The following is a 16,193-nucleotide window of genomic DNA, read 5'->3' as shown; positions in this document are numbered from 1 at the left end:
GGACGGACGGGGGAGAGAGGGAAGGGAAGAAAAGGAAAGAAGGGAAGGAAGGAAGGGGCGAGGGACTGACTCTATAAACCGCTTAGAGAGGGCTGGAAAGCCCTGTGAAGCGGTATATAGGTTTAAGAGCTAAGTGGGAAGGAAAGGAGGAAAGGAAGGAAGGGAGGAAAGGAAGAAGGGAGGGAAGGAAAGGAAGAAGGGAAGAAAGGACGGACGGGGGAGAGAGGGAAGGGAAGAAAAGGAAAGAAGGGAAGGAAGGGGCGAGGGGCTGACTCTATAAACCGCTTAGAGAGGGCTGGAAAGCACTGTGAAGCGGTATATAAGTCTAAGAGCTAAGCGGGAAGGAAGGAAGGAAGGGGCAAGAGGCTGACTCTGCAAACTGCTTAGAGAGGGCTGTAGAGCACTGTGAAGCGGTATATATGTCTGAGCGCTACTGCTATTGGCATGGGTGGCATATCAAATGAAAGAGAAAAAGAAAGGAAAGAGAGAAAGAAAAAGAAAGAAAGAAATTTTGGGGGGGAATGAATGAATGTGTCCGGGTTCCAAGTAATAAATCCATTGCAAGCAAGACCCCGAGGCACTTCAGTTCCTCAAAGTTCACCTTTAATGGAAGCATCCTATTGGCACATCTCTGGTGAAAACCGACATATCTGGAAACTCCTCATTCAAAGTCAACGCTTGAATGAATCAATGGATGAATGAAACTTCTACGATATCCCTGGGTGGCTCACATCAGCCACACGGGAAATTAAACACGCCGAGAATATTCAAACCATCATGCACGGCGCTGCCATTGCACTCCCACGCTGAATGCCCTCCCCCCAGGGTGGGGTCTCCCTCCCCCCCCCCCGGCACATCCAGTCAAGCTCCACTTGTGGCGTTAGTGGATTAAAGGCCGTTGAGAGTCCTTGAAACTTCCCTTGAGTGATAAAATACCCCATTTCCCAGATGGGCCCGTGGGAACTTCCACTTGGATCCCTCTACCAACCCGGGGGGTTGGACTAGATGTCCTCGGGGAAGCGGGGAGGGGTCCCTACCACTCCAGGATTCCAGGGCAACTACAATTCCCATGGGTCACCCAGGTTCCCGTGTAACTGAATCCGACCAACAGAAAAGAGAGTCACACACATCGCGGGGGCCGCCACGTTTCAGGATACATGTTTTTTTTTTAATGCACCAGATTTATCGGAATCCAATTCTCTGCGATCAAAGATACGTCCAGGTTGCCCTCTCCTGCCCGTCTCAGAGGGCCAGCAGGGCGGCGTTTCCCTCCAGAGTCTCCCTGTTGCCCCCCTGCATGGATGCCCGTTCGGGTTTCCTGGCTCTGTTGCCGGGGCCCAGGTTCCTCCTCTTCTCCTCCAGGCCCGCGGGAGACCGGAGGAGTCTCGGGAGAGGAGGCGGAGAGCCCAGCCTGCTCTCCCAGGGGGGGCCCTCCCCGAAGGAGTTCACATCATAGAGATAATCCAGACTGGTCACGGCGCTGAGGATCTCCGGCACACTGTAGTCAAAGGAGAGCAGCTCGTCCGGCAGGTTTAGGGACCGGATGTCGCTGGACGAGTCCTCGCCGGAGAAGCAACCCTCCCGCATGGCAGCCTCCCCCGGAAGGGCGGCCTGGCCCCCAGTGCCCATCTCGTCCAGGGGGGCCTCAATGTCCGAATGGATGGGCGAGCAGTCAAAGAGCTTCATGGCATCTTCCAGGGGTACCTGGTCCAGCAGCTGGAAGGCCTCGCCCGGCTCCTCCAGCAAAGGGGTCTCCCGGGGCAGAATTCCCTCCAGGTTGACACAAGGCTCCAGCTGTTCCATGCCCCCGCAGGCGACCGCCTCTTCAGGGTGGGCAATGGGGCTCAGGAGCGGCTCCCCCATCCCCAGGGGGACCTCGCTGACCTTGAAGTCGACTTCCTCCGCCGGGAAACCCTTGAAGACTGGGTAGGCCAAGCCGGCCCTGGGGTCGAGAGGCTGGTAGGGGCCCACCTGGCTGTGATGCTGCTGCTGCTGCTGCTGCTGCTCTTTGAGACTCGAACTCGGGACCACCGCCAAGAGTTTGTGCTCTTCCACGGGCATCAGGCTCTCGCCTGGCAGATGGGGCACCTCCACAAATGGGGGGCCGTGGGCCAGGTTGGCCACGAAGCCAACGTGGTCAGTCAGCTTGGCGGGGGACCCCTCGGGTTTGAAGAAGGGCATGGCAAATGGGGGGTGGCCAGCCACGGGCTGGTAGGCTGGGGCATAGGGCAGCGGCTGGACCGAGCCCTTGAGGTACTTCTGGCTGTCCAGGAGGTAGGAGTTTGGGGGGTTGGGCCCACCGGACAGTTTGTAGACCGAGGGCTGGACGAAGTTGGCCGTGGCCCACTCGATGCGGTAGATGCGGGGGTCGAAGAAGCAGCCACAGGGGGCCATGTGGAAGCCTGCAACGAGAGGCAAAACGTCACGAACCGCCAGAGGAGCTCCGTCCAAGGAGGGCCCAGCCCCAGAACCCCTCCAGGCCTCAGCCCGGTTTCCGGTGGGGGGGCTGGGAATCATCCAACATGGCTTCCCTCGGGGCAGAGATGCCCTGAAGTCTGGGGAAGGCCTTGCCCGGCCAAAGCATGGCACAGAGGCCCACAGGTGGGGCACAGAAAGGCTTTATGTGCAAGGAACCATTCCCACATGCTGCATTGGGTTGGCACGGAAGAGGGGCAGATGCAGGATGCAGAGATAGGGAGGGAGGGAGGGAGATGAGAGAGAGTGGGAAAGATGGAGGATAGATAGATAGATAGATAGATAGATAGATAGATAGATAGATAGATAGATAGATAGATAGATAGATAGATAGATAGATGATAGATGAGATAGGGAGATGAGAGAGTGGGAAAGATGGAGGATAGATGATTGATGAGATTGATTGATTGATTGATTGATTATTAAGATAGATGAGAGAAAGATGATAGGGAGGGAAATGAGAAATTGGGAAAGATGGATGGAAGATGGATAGATAGTAGATCTGGATGAATTGATGTATGGATGATACGGAGGGAGGGAGATGAGAGAGGGAAAGATGGATGGATGGATAGATAGGTAGATAGATAGGTGATAGATAGATAGATAGATAGATAGATAGATAGATAGATAGATAGATAGATAGATAGATAGAAAATAGGAGGGAGATGATAAAGATTAGAGACAGTGGGAAAGATGGATGGAGGATGGATAGATAGTAGATATAGATAGATGATGGATGGATAGACAGACAGACATGATGGAGGGATGGATAAATGAGAGAGAGATGATGGAGGGATGGAGAGATAGATGATAGGGAGAGAGGGAGAGATGATAGAGAAAGATTAGAGACTGGGAAAGATTGATGGAGGATGGATGGATGGATGGATGATAGGGAGAGAGATGAGGATAGATAGATAGATGATAGATAGATAGATAGATAGATAGATAGATAGATAGATAGATAGATAGATAGATAGATATGATAAGGAAAGAGATTACAGATGGAAAGATGGATGGATAGATAGAAGATAGATATGGATCGATGGATGATAGGGAGGGAGGGAGATAAGAGTGGGAAAGATGGAGGAGGGATGGATAGATAGATAATAGACAGACAGATATGAGAGAGAGAAAAGAAAAATGATGGAGGGATGGATAGATAGATGAGAGGGAGGGAAGGAGAGCTAATTGCAACAGGAACCATCCATCTTGCGCATTAGAGGAATATTGATGGACATCAAAATGTCCAATCCTGATGTTTTCCCCTGGACTGGGAGGGGGGGCAGGTCTGCCCCCATAAGAGGGAGTGTGATTCCCACCATCCCCCCACCCATCCTCAGGACCCCTAGGAGATGCCTGTCCAACTCCCCCCCCAACCCCGTTTCCTTCCAAGAACCTTTTTTTTTTAAAAAAGAGTTTAATTTCCTTTTCCTTCCACCCGCTTCCACATCTGAGTTTTACAATAATAACTATTGTTTGTTCTCCCCCCCCCTTTTTTTTTAAAAAAACTTTTGTGCACCCATTGCTCACATCTGCTTTTACTCGCTCTTCACACCCACCTCCACAAACAGTTCGGCTGAGGGTTAGAGTTGAAACAAGCCCATGATCGTAATTTTTATGTCCCTGCTCCGCAAGGACCCTAAAATATTGCCCCGAGGGATTGCATCTGCGGTGGATGAAAACTCTTTGGAGATGGGACGTTTCACCACAATGGCGGGCAAAACAAAAGGGACAAGCCAGCATCCTTGTGTTGTTGTTGCCCAAATGCCCCTCTGCCACAATGGCTACTTTCTACGCACCACGACAAAATTTACCTGCTGGGGGCGCTGCGCAAAGATCTTGACTGGGTGGGTGGTACAAACTGGGCGTCCCTGTAACGACAACACAAGACGACTCAGCCCCTTTCCAGGGTTCTTTGATTAAGCCAGGATTGGTGGCTTCTCCTGGTTTACCACTGTTTAAACTCTGGATTTTCCATTTTAAGCCGTGTAGGTTTCGGCTGCAAGCTTGTAGGGGTGGCGAATCCCGGCTTAGCTTGACCACGCCTTGAGAAGTTCATTTTTAACCCGCTGGCCTCCTGTTTGGGCTGGAAAACAGCTTAATGTAGGCTTGGGTTGTAAGTGAAGGTTGCAGCTGCTATTCCAAATTGCTCGCCCTGCTTTCCACAGTGGGACAATTGGGGAAGAAACATGGAAGAGAAGGCTGCATCCACTAAAGGTTTTCTCAACCCTGTAGAAGTTTGCAAAAAGTTTTGGCTCTCTTTCCAAGACTGAATTTTGGGGAGGGGGTGGTAGGAAACCACCTACATCCTGGGCAAATGGGCATCTTAACCCCCCCCTTCCCACATCCCACCAGGGAATTTCAAAAGGGGTCAAATTTGAGAGCGAGGGGTCTGGATGGAGTCTCTCTCTTTTTTGTGTGTGGCAGAAATGGTGCAAATCAACCACCCCTGGCCCAGCCGAGAATTTTGCCTCTCCGGGGATCCCTCAGCGGGTCCAAGCAGTGAAAGAAGGGGGGTTGCACCCCTGTCCCTTCAACGGGGCAGGAAAGCAAGGATGCCCCATGAAGAATGAACCCAGGAAGGGGGGGGTCAACCCATAAAACAGATTAATTCCTTTCCTTGGGCAGCAGCTCCCTGGGGACGTCAGCCAGGTCTGGGTGGGTCCAGGGAGTTGCAACGGGGCACTGTGCCCTCCTAGATGAGGGTCCAAGCCAGGGAAGGCATAGAGCCGTGATGGTGAGCCCATGGCACGGGTGACAGAGGTGGCACGCAGTGTCCTCTCTGTGGGCACCGATACCAGCAGTTCTTCTGGTTTCTGGCGTGCGCTTGTGTCCTGGCCACATGGTCTTTGGGTTTCCAGAGACCAGCTGGCCGGGGGATGCGCATGGGTGCGTGTGTGTTCCGGTTTGGGCACTTGGTGCCGAAGAAGGCTCTCCATCCCTGGCATAGGCGAGCCCTCCCCAGGGCTGCCACTCTGGCTATGGGTCGAGTGACGGATGCCTACCTACAGAGGCAAGGTTTTCGGGCAGGACAAACGCCGGGAAACCTCGGTTTTGTTGCTGCCCGTCTGCTCGCTCTAGGGGTCGAGAGGCGTAGGTCTCGTGCTGGGGGTAGAAGACTTTGGGCTGCTGCATGCTCCTTCTGGGGGCTGAAGGACCGTCTTCCCACCTGGACCCCCGTGGAGGGAGGGGCGTGGCTTCCTGGAGTCCGTTGCCATGGGCACCCTTCTTCTGTTTGCGTGGTTACTCAGGAACGGGTTCCAGGCGGGTCCTTTAAGGTTCTGCATCCCTTGACCCTTGCGGGACAGGTGGGTGGGTGGGTGGACGGGCAGCGGGGCGGGTGGGGGAGAGAGAGAGGAAGGGTGGGCAAGAGAGGTAAGTGAAAGAACCACCAAGGTGGAGCCAAGGGTCTCTTGGAGGGTGGGCAGAAGGTCCAGGGCACACATTGTCCTCCTTTGGATGTTCCAAGAGTCACCTTTGTAGAAGGAAAGAATCATGTGGGCACCAAGAGGCCTCGCCCCAAATCTGAGCTGTGCCCTCCCCCCCCCAAAAAAAACCTTCAGGGGCAACCGAAAAAGGCAAGATGGCCGCCCCGGCGGTCTAATTGAAGCTCTGCCTTTTGCGTGGCGGTTACGATCGGTCCATGGCTGGCCCCCTCTGGGTCTCCTTGCTCTCTCCTTCCTCCCCACCCCACCTCAAAACAACGTCTCCACGCCCATTTGGGTCCTTGCTTGTCACGGAGAGGGGGCAGAGTATCCATGGGGCCATGGTTTATTTGGGGCTTGTTTTGCAACGCTTTGCCCTTTCAATCAGCGGCATCTTTGTGGGGGGGCCTTGGTGCTCTCTGGGCTTCGGGGTTTCATTACCCAACTAGGCAACATCATCAGTGTTAGTAGGGGGTGTGGGGGTTTGCTCTCTGTTTATGTGCTGGTGGATTGCCTTGTCCGCGTTGGCGGAGGAATGTTTGTTTTTGCCTCCTCGATTAGGATATTGCTTGGTTATTTGTCTTGTATTAACACCCGTTTATCTGGATTTCTCTTTCTGTGAATTCCTTGAGCTTGGTGGTTTTCTTGCAAATGTTTCAGGATGACCCAACTAGGTAACATCATCAGCGGTGATGGAGAGTGTGCGCTTTGCTCTCTGCTTATATACTGTGGCTTCTCCTGTCCGTGTTGGCGGCGGGAGCAGTTTTTCTCTTGATGGTCCCTTGATTCGGGCGCTGCTCGATCGTTTCTCTGGTGTTAATAATCCCTGTTTATCTGAGCTTCTTTTTCTACGGAATTTTTGGTGCTCTCTGAGCTTGGTGGTTTTGCTGCAGGCGTTTCATTACCCAGCTAGGTAATATCACCAGGGCTGTAGCTAAGGATGTTGCTAAGGACCTCACAGCTCAACTCTGAACTACAAATATTTTCCTCTTATCTGTTGTGTCTCTAAAATGCTTTTGTGTCTGTGTGTGAATGTGTGTGTAAGCCATCCAAAGTTGTTTGCGAGTTGGGTGTTCACTGCCCTGTGTGAAGCCATAGATAGTTGGCTTACCGCCCTTCGCTCAGTGACCAAAGTTATAACAGCACTGCAAAAAGAGTGACTTACGACCGTTTTTCACACTTATGATTGTTGCGGCGTCTCACAATCACATGCTCAAAATTCAGACCCTTGGCAAAAGACCCAGATTTACGACAGTCGCCGTGTCTCACGGTCACACGATCCCCTTCTGCGACCTTCCATGGGGAAGCCAGATTCACTTAATAACTGTTCCAGGTATCTCCTTCATTTTAAGGAGGGGGGGGGCACCTGTCAACTTCCAAAGTGTGCTTTTGTTGTTGTTGTGGCCATTATTGCTTCTCAGCTTGCCAAGGAACTCGGAGGGAGGGAAAAGGGAGATGGAATTGCAGGCTCCAGATATCAAGAAGACAGCCGTGGGAACCAAGGTCCCTTGGGCAGGTGTCTGCCAGAGCCAAAGGCTTTTTCTCATAACAATATAATGAGACTCAATTGGACAATGTGACCTGGTCTAATAGGGGGAGGCAGAATCTCTACTTTAATTCTGTGGGCTTCCGCAGGAATTAGCCAGATCTGGTTTTGCCCTCATCTGGGCCGAAAATGATGTACTCAGGAAAGTTTTGCATTAAGAGATTGGATCGGCTCAGCCGTGTTTGCTTTGGTTGGGTACATGAGTCAGTTCCTCCTTTCCTTCCTTCCTTCCTTCCTTCCTTCCTTCCTTCCTTCCTTCCTTCCTTCATTCATTCATTCATTCATTCATTCATTCATTTCTTCTCCCCTCCCTCCTTCCTTCCCTCCTTCCTCTCATTTTCCTTCCTTGCTCCCTCCCTCTTTCCTCTCTCACTTTTTCCTTTCCTCTCTCTTTTTCTTTCCTTCCTCCCTTCCTTCCTCTTTCCTCTCTCACTTTTTCCTTCCTTTTTTCCTCCCTCCCTCTCTCCCTTCTTCCCTGCCATTTGCCTGAAACTGTACAGTGTTTCTTTCTTGCACCAAGGGGGTTGGACTAGAAGACCTCCAAGGTCCCTTCCAATCCTATATTGTTCTCTGTTCCACTCTCCATTACTCTATTCCCTCCCTTCCTCCCAAGACAATTCAAATCAGTTGCATCCAAGGTAAAATAGATGTTCCGTTTGGCAACCGCGTTGCATGGAAAAGAGTTTTGGAGACACGTGGAATACGGAGCCCATCGCTGTCATTTGGCTGCAAAAAATAAAAGGTGAATGCAATTCTGGGCAGCTTCAACAAAACGAAATTTTCTGAGAAAAAAAAGAAATCCGTTCCTTTTTATTGTGCATTCGTCAGATTCCCTCCGCCCTGAATACGGTACTACGTACATTTTGAGTCACGTGAAGAAGGACCAAAGAAACCAATCAAGGAAGGACCAGGAGGCCAGGCGGGCAATTGGAAACAACCTTTTGGGCAACAGGGCCTAGTTCCATGGAGAGGGGTTTTTCCATGGACCAGAGGGGTCCAGCTGTTTTCCAAAGCCCCTGAAGGCCAGTCAAGGAATAATGGATGGAAAGTGACCAAGGAGAGTTTCAGCCTAGAAATAAAGAGGGACTTTCTGACAATTAACCAGCGGAATGACTTGCCACCAGAAATTGTGGGTGCTTCATCAGTGGAGGCTTTCCAGAAGAGACTGGACAGCCATTTGTCTGAAACAGGATATCCCGCTTGAGCAGGGGGCTGGACTAGAAGACCTCCAAGGCCCCCTCCAACCCTGTTATCCTATGTTCGAATCTGAAGGTACCAAAATGCTCTTAAACGTGTTTCTGGAGAGAGCAAAGAAGCTTCTCGGATGAGAAGCAAAGAAAAAACCAGAAAGTCCAGTTGCCTCTTGAGAAAAAAGGGCCTTCGGGACGGGCGTCGCCTGGAGGACGAAGAATCTCCAGAGACATTTTTGGAGAAGAAAAACTGAGTTTCTGGTGAATTTCCGGTCTTTGGTTTGCCTTCTTCCTTTTGGATGAGTGGGTGCGCAAGCGATCGAGGGCAGGGTTGGGGCGGCCTGCAGACGGTCCCTGCCACCGCCTTCCCGGGCTCCCCGAGGCCCCCATAAATAGCTGCCAGGTCCAGTCCTGGAGGACCCAATTGCAGGGGGGGGTATATGGCTGCTTGCGCATGGCTGACCCGCCGGCCGGGCCGCTAGCACCACTTGAGGGGCTTCTGGATCTTGACGTAGGGCAGCGCAAAGGGGAGGTTGCTGCTGGGCCAGTACTCCATGGAGGGCTCGCTGCTTGGCAGGTCGTGATAGATGTCGAAGAAGAGGATGAGGGTGATGCAATGCAGGAGGGCCATGTTGATTAAGATGTGCCTGTGGAGGGAAGCAGAGCAGCCTCAGTCACTTCCGCTTCATCCCCTCCACCCTCTGGGTTTCACCCGGAGTTGATTTAGGGCAACTCATCACGGTCAACTCATAACCATATCTCTCTTCCACCCTCCTTCCCTCTCTCCCTCTTTCTCTCTCTCCCTCCCTCCTTCCCTCTCTCTTTCTTCCTCCTTTCCTTTCTCCATCTTTCTCTTCCTTTCTCCCTCCTTCCCCCTCTCCCTCCCTCCTGCCTCCTCTCCCACCCTCTTTCCCTCTCTCACTCTTTCTCTCCCTCTCTTCTTCCCTCTCCCCCTCTCTCCCTTCCTCCTTCCCCCTCGCCCTCTTTCTCTCTCTCTCTCCCTCCTTCCCTCTCTCTTTCTCCCTCCTTTCCTTTCTCCATCTTTCTCTTCCTTTCTCCCTCCTTCCCTCTCTCCCTCCCTCCTGCCACCTCTCCCACCCTCTTTCCCTCTCTCTCATCCTCCTTCCCTCTCTCACTCTTCCTCTCCCTCTCTTCTTCCCTCTCCCCCTCTCTCCCTTCCTCCTTCCTTCTCTCCCTCCCACTTCCCTCTCTCCCTCTTTCTCTCCCTCTTTCCTTCTCTCCCTTTCTCTCTCTCCCTCCCTTCCTCTTTACCTCTCCCTCCCTCCTTCCCTCTCTCTTTCTCCCTCCTTTCCTTTCTCCATCTTTCTCTTCCTTTCTCCCTCCTTCCCCCTCTCCCTCCCTCCTGCCTCCTCTCCCACCCTCATTCCCTCTCTCACTCTTTCTCTCCCTCTCTTCTTCCCTCTCCCCCTCTCTCCCTTCCTCCTTCCCCCTCGCCCTCTTTCTCTCTCTCTCTCCCTCCTTCCCTCTCTCTTTCTCCCTCCTTTCCTTTCTCCATCTTTCTCTTCCTTTCTCCCTCCTTCCCTCTCTCCCTCCCTCCTGCCACCTCTCCCACCCTCTTTCCCTCTCTCTCACTCTCCTTCCCTCTCTCACTCTTTCTCTCTCTCTCTTCTTCCTTCCCTCTCCCCCTCTCTCCCTTCCTCCTTCCTTCTCTTCCTCCCTCCTTCCCCCTCTCCCTCTTTCTCTCCCTCCTTCCTTCTCTCCCTTTCTCCCTCCCTCCCTTCCTCCTTACCTCTCTCTCCCTTCTTCCCCCTCTCCCTCTCTCCCTCCCCCCTCCCTCTTTCTCTCTCCCTCCCTCCTTCCCTCTCTCTTTCTCCCTCCTTTCCTTTCTCCACCTTTCTCTTCCTTTCTCCCTCCTTCCCTCTCCCTACCTCCTTCCTCCTCTCCCACCCTCTTTCTCTCCCTCTCTTCTTCCTTCCCTCTCCCCCTCTCTCCCTTCCTCCTTCCTTCTTTCCCTCCCTCCTTCCCCCTCTCCCTCTTTCTCTTCCTCTTTCTCTCCCTCCTTCCTTCTCTCTTTCTCTCTCTCCCCCTCCCTTCCTCCTTACCTTTCCCCCTCTCTCCCTCCCTCCTTCCCTCCTCCTCTCTCCCAACCTCCCCCAACCCCTCCATCTCCCCCACCCTCCCTTCCTCCCTCTTACCAGAAACTGTGGAGGTAGCAAAAGTTGAGCCTTTGGCAGAAGCCGCAGAAGAATTTGTCCACCAGCCAGCAGCTGATGGCGATGACCCACCAGAAGGTCATGGTCAAGGCAGCACGCCTAACGGCCGGGCTGTCCAACCTGCGGAAGGGCTCAAGGGTTAGCGGCCCTTCGGACGGACGGCAGATCAAGGCCACCCATCCTGTGTCCCAGCCGGAGTCCCCGCTCTGGGCTGCCCTGCAAATAGGGACCCCCCCACCCCCACTCTGGGTCTCGCTCGGCTAAGCGGCAGCTGGGGTCAGGCTTCCCGACAGAATACAGGGAGTCCTCGATTTACGACCGTTCGTTTTATTGGCCAAAATGACAACGGCCCCAAGAAAAAGCGACCCAGGGCCCAAATCTCAGCTGCCCGCCCTCTTCCCTTCTGGGGGGGGGGGGGTGTCAGCACTGCGAGAATCCCCGCTTACCTGCGCACTTCCACAAAGGCCAGGTAGAGCAGGTGGAAAGCCACGCAGTTGAGGACGTAGGCGTTGAGGGCCGGCTTGACGAAGGACATCAGGGTGCTGGTCACTGTCACCGTGGCCACAAAGGTGAGGAACTGCTCCCTAAGGGAGGGACGGCCGCTTTCAGGCCTTTGACCCTGGAGGTGGTGCCTCCTCCTCTTCCTCCTCCTCTCCTCCCCCCTCAACCTTCTTTCTTTCTTTCTCCTCGTCCCCGTCCGCCCCTTCTCCTCTTCCTCATTTCCTTATTCCTTCTCTTCCTCCGCCTTCTCCCCATCTCTCTTCCCCCTTCTCCCTCTCCTCTCCTCCCTCATTTCCTTCTTCCTCTTCCCCCTCCTTGCCTCTGCCCAACCTTTTCTTTCTTTCTTTCTTTCTTTCTCTCTCCCTCCCTCTCCTCTTCCTCATTCCCTTCCTCCTCCTCCTCCTTTCCTCCCCATCTCTCTCCCCTCCTCCTCCTCTTTCCTTTTCCTCCTCTCCTTCTTCCTTCCTTCCTCCTCCTTTTCCTCCTCCTTCCCCTTGTCCCTCTCCTCCTCTTCCTCATTTCCTTCCTCCTCCTCTTCCTCCTACTCTCCTCCCCCTCAACCGTATTTCTTTCTTTCTCCTCCCCCTCCCTCTCCTCCACTTCCTCATTTCCTCCCCATCTCTCTCCCCACCTCCTCCTCTTTCCTTTTCTTCTCCTTCCTTCCTCCTCCTCTTCCTCCTCCTCCTCCTCTTTGCCTCTTCTCCTCCTCCTTCCTTCCTCCTCCTTTTCCTCCTCCTCCTTCCCCTTCTCCCTCCTCCTCCTTTCCTCCTCCTCCGCTTCCTCCTTTCCTCTTCTGTCCTTCTTCCTCTCTCCTCTCCCTTCTCCCCCCCCCCCCCGGCAGCAAGATCCACCGGACACCATCCCAAAAAGTTGCCAATGCCAATAAAACACCGGTTGAATGACTCCCTCTTGGCTTTGGAGGACAAGTGGGGAGGGGGGGCAATACGCGGCCCCTGCGGCTTGTCTGATGCACCTGAGGTTGCGCAGCACATTGGAAGGAGACACCAAACTCTTTCAGGGCTCACTTTTTGGTGGGTCTGGGGGATCAGGGGGCCAAGTGATCTCCTCAAATCCACCCCCCCTTCTTTGGTCTGGGTTTGGGATCTGTGGAACCGTTTGGTAGCCGAGCATTTCCCAACCTGAGGGAAATGAGAATGAGAATAGAATATAGAATAAAATAATAGAATAGAATATAGAATAGAATATAGAATAGAATATAGAATAGAATATAGAATAGAATATAGAATAGAATAGAATATGAAACGAGAAAAGAATAGAATATAGAATAAAAGAATAGAATAGAATATGAAATTAGAATAGAATAGAATATGAAAGAATAGAATATAGAATAAAAGAATAGAATAGAATAGAATATGAAATGAGAAAAGAATAGAATATGAAATGAGAATAGAAAGATTAAAATATAGAATAAAAGAATAGAATAGAATATGAAATTAGAAAAGAATAGAATAGAATATGAAATTAGAATAGAATAGAATATGAAAGAATAGAATGGAATATAGAATAAAAGAATAGAATGTGAAAGAATAGAATATAGAATAAAAGAATAGAATAGAATAGAATATGAAATTAGAAAAGAATAGAATAGAATATGAAATGAGAATAGAATAGAATATGAAAGAATAGAATGGAATATAGAATAAAAGAATAGAATAGAATAGAATATGAAATGAGAAAAGAATAGAATATGAAATGAGAATAGAAAGATTAAAATATAGAATAAAAGAATAGAATAGAATATGAAATTAGAAAAGAATAGAATAGAATATGAAATTAGAATAGAATAGAATATGAAAGAATAGAATGGAATATAGAATAAAAGAATAGAATAGAATAGAATATGAAATGAGAAAAGAATAGAATATGAAATGAGAATAGAAAGATTAAAATATAGAATAAAAGAATAGAATAGAATATGAAATTAGAAAAGAATAGAATAGAATATGAAATTAGAATAGAATAGAATATGAAAGAATAGAATGGAATATAGAATAAAAGAATAGAATGTGAAAGAATAGAATATAGAATAAAAGAATAGAATAGAATAGAATATGAAATTAGAAAAGAATAGAATAGAATATGAAATGAGAATAGAATATAGAATAATAGAATAGAATAGAATATGAAAGAATAGAATAGGAATAAGAGGAACAGAACAGAATAGAATAACAGAATCAAAAGGGACCTTGGAGGTCCTCTAGTCCAACCCCCTACTTAGGCAGGAAACCCTGCACCACTTCAGACAAAGGGCTGTCCAACATCTTCTTCAAGTGTTGGAGCATTCACAACTTCTGGTGGCAAGGAGTTCCATTGATTAATTGTTCTGACTGTCAGGATTTTTCTCCTTAGTTCTAGGTTGCTGCAGTTTTGATCCCCTGTCCCAGACTCTGAACTTTGGGGTGCAGAGGAGCCCCGCTCCCCACCCTCCACCCACTGCCCTTCGGGGGGGGGGGGCAAGGAAGGAGCGTCTGGGGGTGGGGGTGGGGGTCTTCCTTACCTGTTTTTGATGAAAGAAGGGAAATAGCGGATGGGGAACCAGAAGCCGTAGGAGACGCAGAGGGTCCACAGGATGGACAGCTCGTCCAGGAGCTGCCCGGCGTAACTCAGGGTCATGTGGTAATAGAAGGAGAAGACGCCTGGGGAGGAAGAGGGGCGACTGAACGGAATGACAGAGTTGGAAAGGGACCTTGGAGGTCTTCTAGTCCAACCCCCTGCTCCAACAGGCCCTCTCCTCGCCAGCAAAGCATCTGGGCTCCCATCCTCAGAACCCCTTAATGACCATTGGAAAAAAATGTCATAAAATCAGATCAATGGTCTGATGACCCGCTTTATGACCGTCGCGGCTGAGTGCCGTAGCAGGCAGGCTCCATTACGGTCATAAGATGAGGACTGTGCTTTCTCCAAAGTGTCCTTCCTACAGGTTGTCCCCAAATTTAGGTTGCTAAGGGAGACGGTGCAGCTTCGCTTCATTTTACAACGCTTGGCAATTGACTCATATTTATGACGGTCGCAGTGTCCCGGGGTCACGTGATTCCCCCCCTTTTGCAATGTTCTGGCGAGCAAAGTCCACTGGGGAAGCCAGATTCACTTAACAACCGTGCAACTCACTGAACAATTGCAGTGATTTGCTTAATGACGGTGTCAAGAAAGGGCCGTAAAATGGGGCAAAGCTCACCTGTCTTGCTTGGCAATGGACATTTTGGACATTTCGAAGATAATCTAGCCTTAAAATAAAGATGCTGATGTCCTCTTCATGCTGATGCTTGGCTGGTCTTCCTCGCAGGGCTGAATGGGGGGGGGGGGCTGGCTTCCTGCTGACATCGGAGCCCCCATAGTCACCTACCGATAAACAGCTGCAAGATGACGAAACCCCGGATCGGCACAGGACGATAGCGGGTATAATCGGTGTTGAGCCACAACATCAGGGGGGCCAGGATGAAAAAGGCCACGTTGGTGATCTGCAAGAGGGAGGGAGGGAGGGAGGAAAGAAGGAAGAAAAGGGAGGAATGAAGGAAGGAAAAGGGAGGGAGGGGGAAGAAAAGGAAGGAAAAGGGAGGGAGGAAAGAGGGAAGAAAAGAGAGGAGGAAAAGGGAGGGGGAGAAATGAAGGAAGGAAAAGGGAGGGAGAGAGGGAGGAATGAAGGAAGGAAAAGGGAGGAATGGGGGAAAGAAGGAAGAAAAGAGGGAGGAATGAAGGAAGGAAAAGGAGGGAGAGAGGGAGGAAAGAAGGAAGAAAAGAGGGAGGAATGAAGGAAGGAAAAGGGTGGGAGGAAAGAAGGAAGGAAAGGAAGAGAGGAAGAAAGGGAAGGAAAAGGGAGGGAGGGAGGAAGAAAAGGGAGGGAGGAAAGAAGGAAGAAAAGGGAGGAAGGGAGGAAAGAAGGAAAAGGGAGGGAGGGAGGAAGGAAGGAAGGAGAAAGAGACAAAAAGGATTAACAATGTTAGAAGCCCACACAGGGCAAATATGTCAGAGGGGGGGAAAGTCACTCTTTGAGCCACCGGGACTGAATAAGGAATGGGATCTTGGAGGTCCTCTAGTCCAGCCCCCCAGCTCAAGCAGTAGACCCTATGCCATTTCAGACTAAGGGCTGTCCCAGTCTCTTCTTTAAAAAGCCTCCAGAGATGGAGCCCCCACAATTTCTAATGGCAAGCAGTTCCACTGGTTAACTTTTCCTCACTGTTAGGAAGTTTCTCCTTAGCTCTAAGTTGCTTCTCTCCTTGATTGGTTTCCATCCGTTGCTTCTTGTCCTGCCTTCAGGGGCTTTGCAGAATAGCTTGAGCCCCCCTCTTCTTTGGGGCAGCCCCTCAAATACTGGAAGGCTGCTATCCTGTCCCCCCTGGTCCTCTTTTTCTCCAGAGTGGCCAAACCCAGATCCTGCAACCGTCCTTCGTATGTTTCAGCCTCCAGGCCCTTTGATCCTCTTCGTTGCCCTTCTCTGCACTTTTCCCAAAGTCTCCCCATCTCTTCAATATTATGATTATGTCATGTCTGGTGTTGTGGTATGTGATGTGTTGTGTTTTGTTGTGTTATGCTCTGCTCTGCTATTTGGAGAGCCAGTTTGGCATAGTGTTGATGACACCTGGCCAGAAACCGGAAGCTGTGGGTTTGAGTCCTTCCTTGGGCACCAAGCCAGCTGAGCTGGGCCACCCGGTGCCTCTCCCGCCTCCTCCTCGCTCCTAGAAAGGAAGGAGAAGTCGAGGGAAAACCACGTCTGGGAAATCCTGGCCAAGAAAACCTCCAGGACCTGTCTGGGCAACCTCCGAGAATTGGCGAAGAGGGAATGGAAGGAGGGAAGCAAGCGGTTTCCACGGCACATAGCAATAGCAATAGCAGTTAGACTTATATACCGCTTCATGGGGCTTTC

General features: G+C 51.0%; 2 protein-coding genes across 2 annotated transcripts in view; both read right to left on the bottom strand.

Annotated features, from left to right (window-relative positions):
* Positions 1–1,242: 1,242 nt before the first annotated feature.
* On the bottom strand, positions 1,243–5,610 carry PRR22 (proline rich 22). The gene is made up of 3 exons (XM_032215172.1): positions 5,481–5,610; positions 4,290–4,346; positions 1,243–2,402 (listed from the first exon to the last, which is right to left on the bottom strand). Exons 1-3 carry the CDS (start codon positions 5,608–5,610, stop codon positions 1,243–1,245), a joined length of 1,347 nt encoding a protein of 448 aa, XP_032071063.1.
* A 3,504-nt stretch (positions 5,611–9,114) lies between these two features.
* The window catches only part of ACER1 (alkaline ceramidase 1), a 12,162-nt gene continuing 5,083 nt past the window's right edge, over positions 9,115–16,193 (bottom strand). Inside the window, exons 2-6 of the mRNA XM_032211056.1 lie at positions 14,676–14,790; positions 13,830–13,968; positions 11,257–11,394; positions 10,793–10,930; positions 9,115–9,283 (exon numbers count right to left, since the gene is read on the bottom strand). Coding sequence (XP_032066947.1) covers positions 9,115–9,283; positions 10,793–10,930; positions 11,257–11,394; positions 13,830–13,968; positions 14,676–14,790 — 699 coding nt within the window. The remainder of the gene's footprint in view (positions 9,284–10,792; positions 10,931–11,256; positions 11,395–13,829; positions 13,969–14,675; positions 14,791–16,193) is intronic.

The sequence above is a fragment of the Thamnophis elegans genome, chromosome 1, assembly GCF_009769535.1.
Source record: "Thamnophis elegans isolate rThaEle1 chromosome 1, rThaEle1.pri, whole genome shotgun sequence".
Taxonomy (NCBI): Eukaryota; Metazoa; Chordata; class Lepidosauria; order Squamata; family Colubridae; genus Thamnophis; species Thamnophis elegans.
This window is presented reverse-complemented; position numbering and strand designations above follow the sequence as displayed.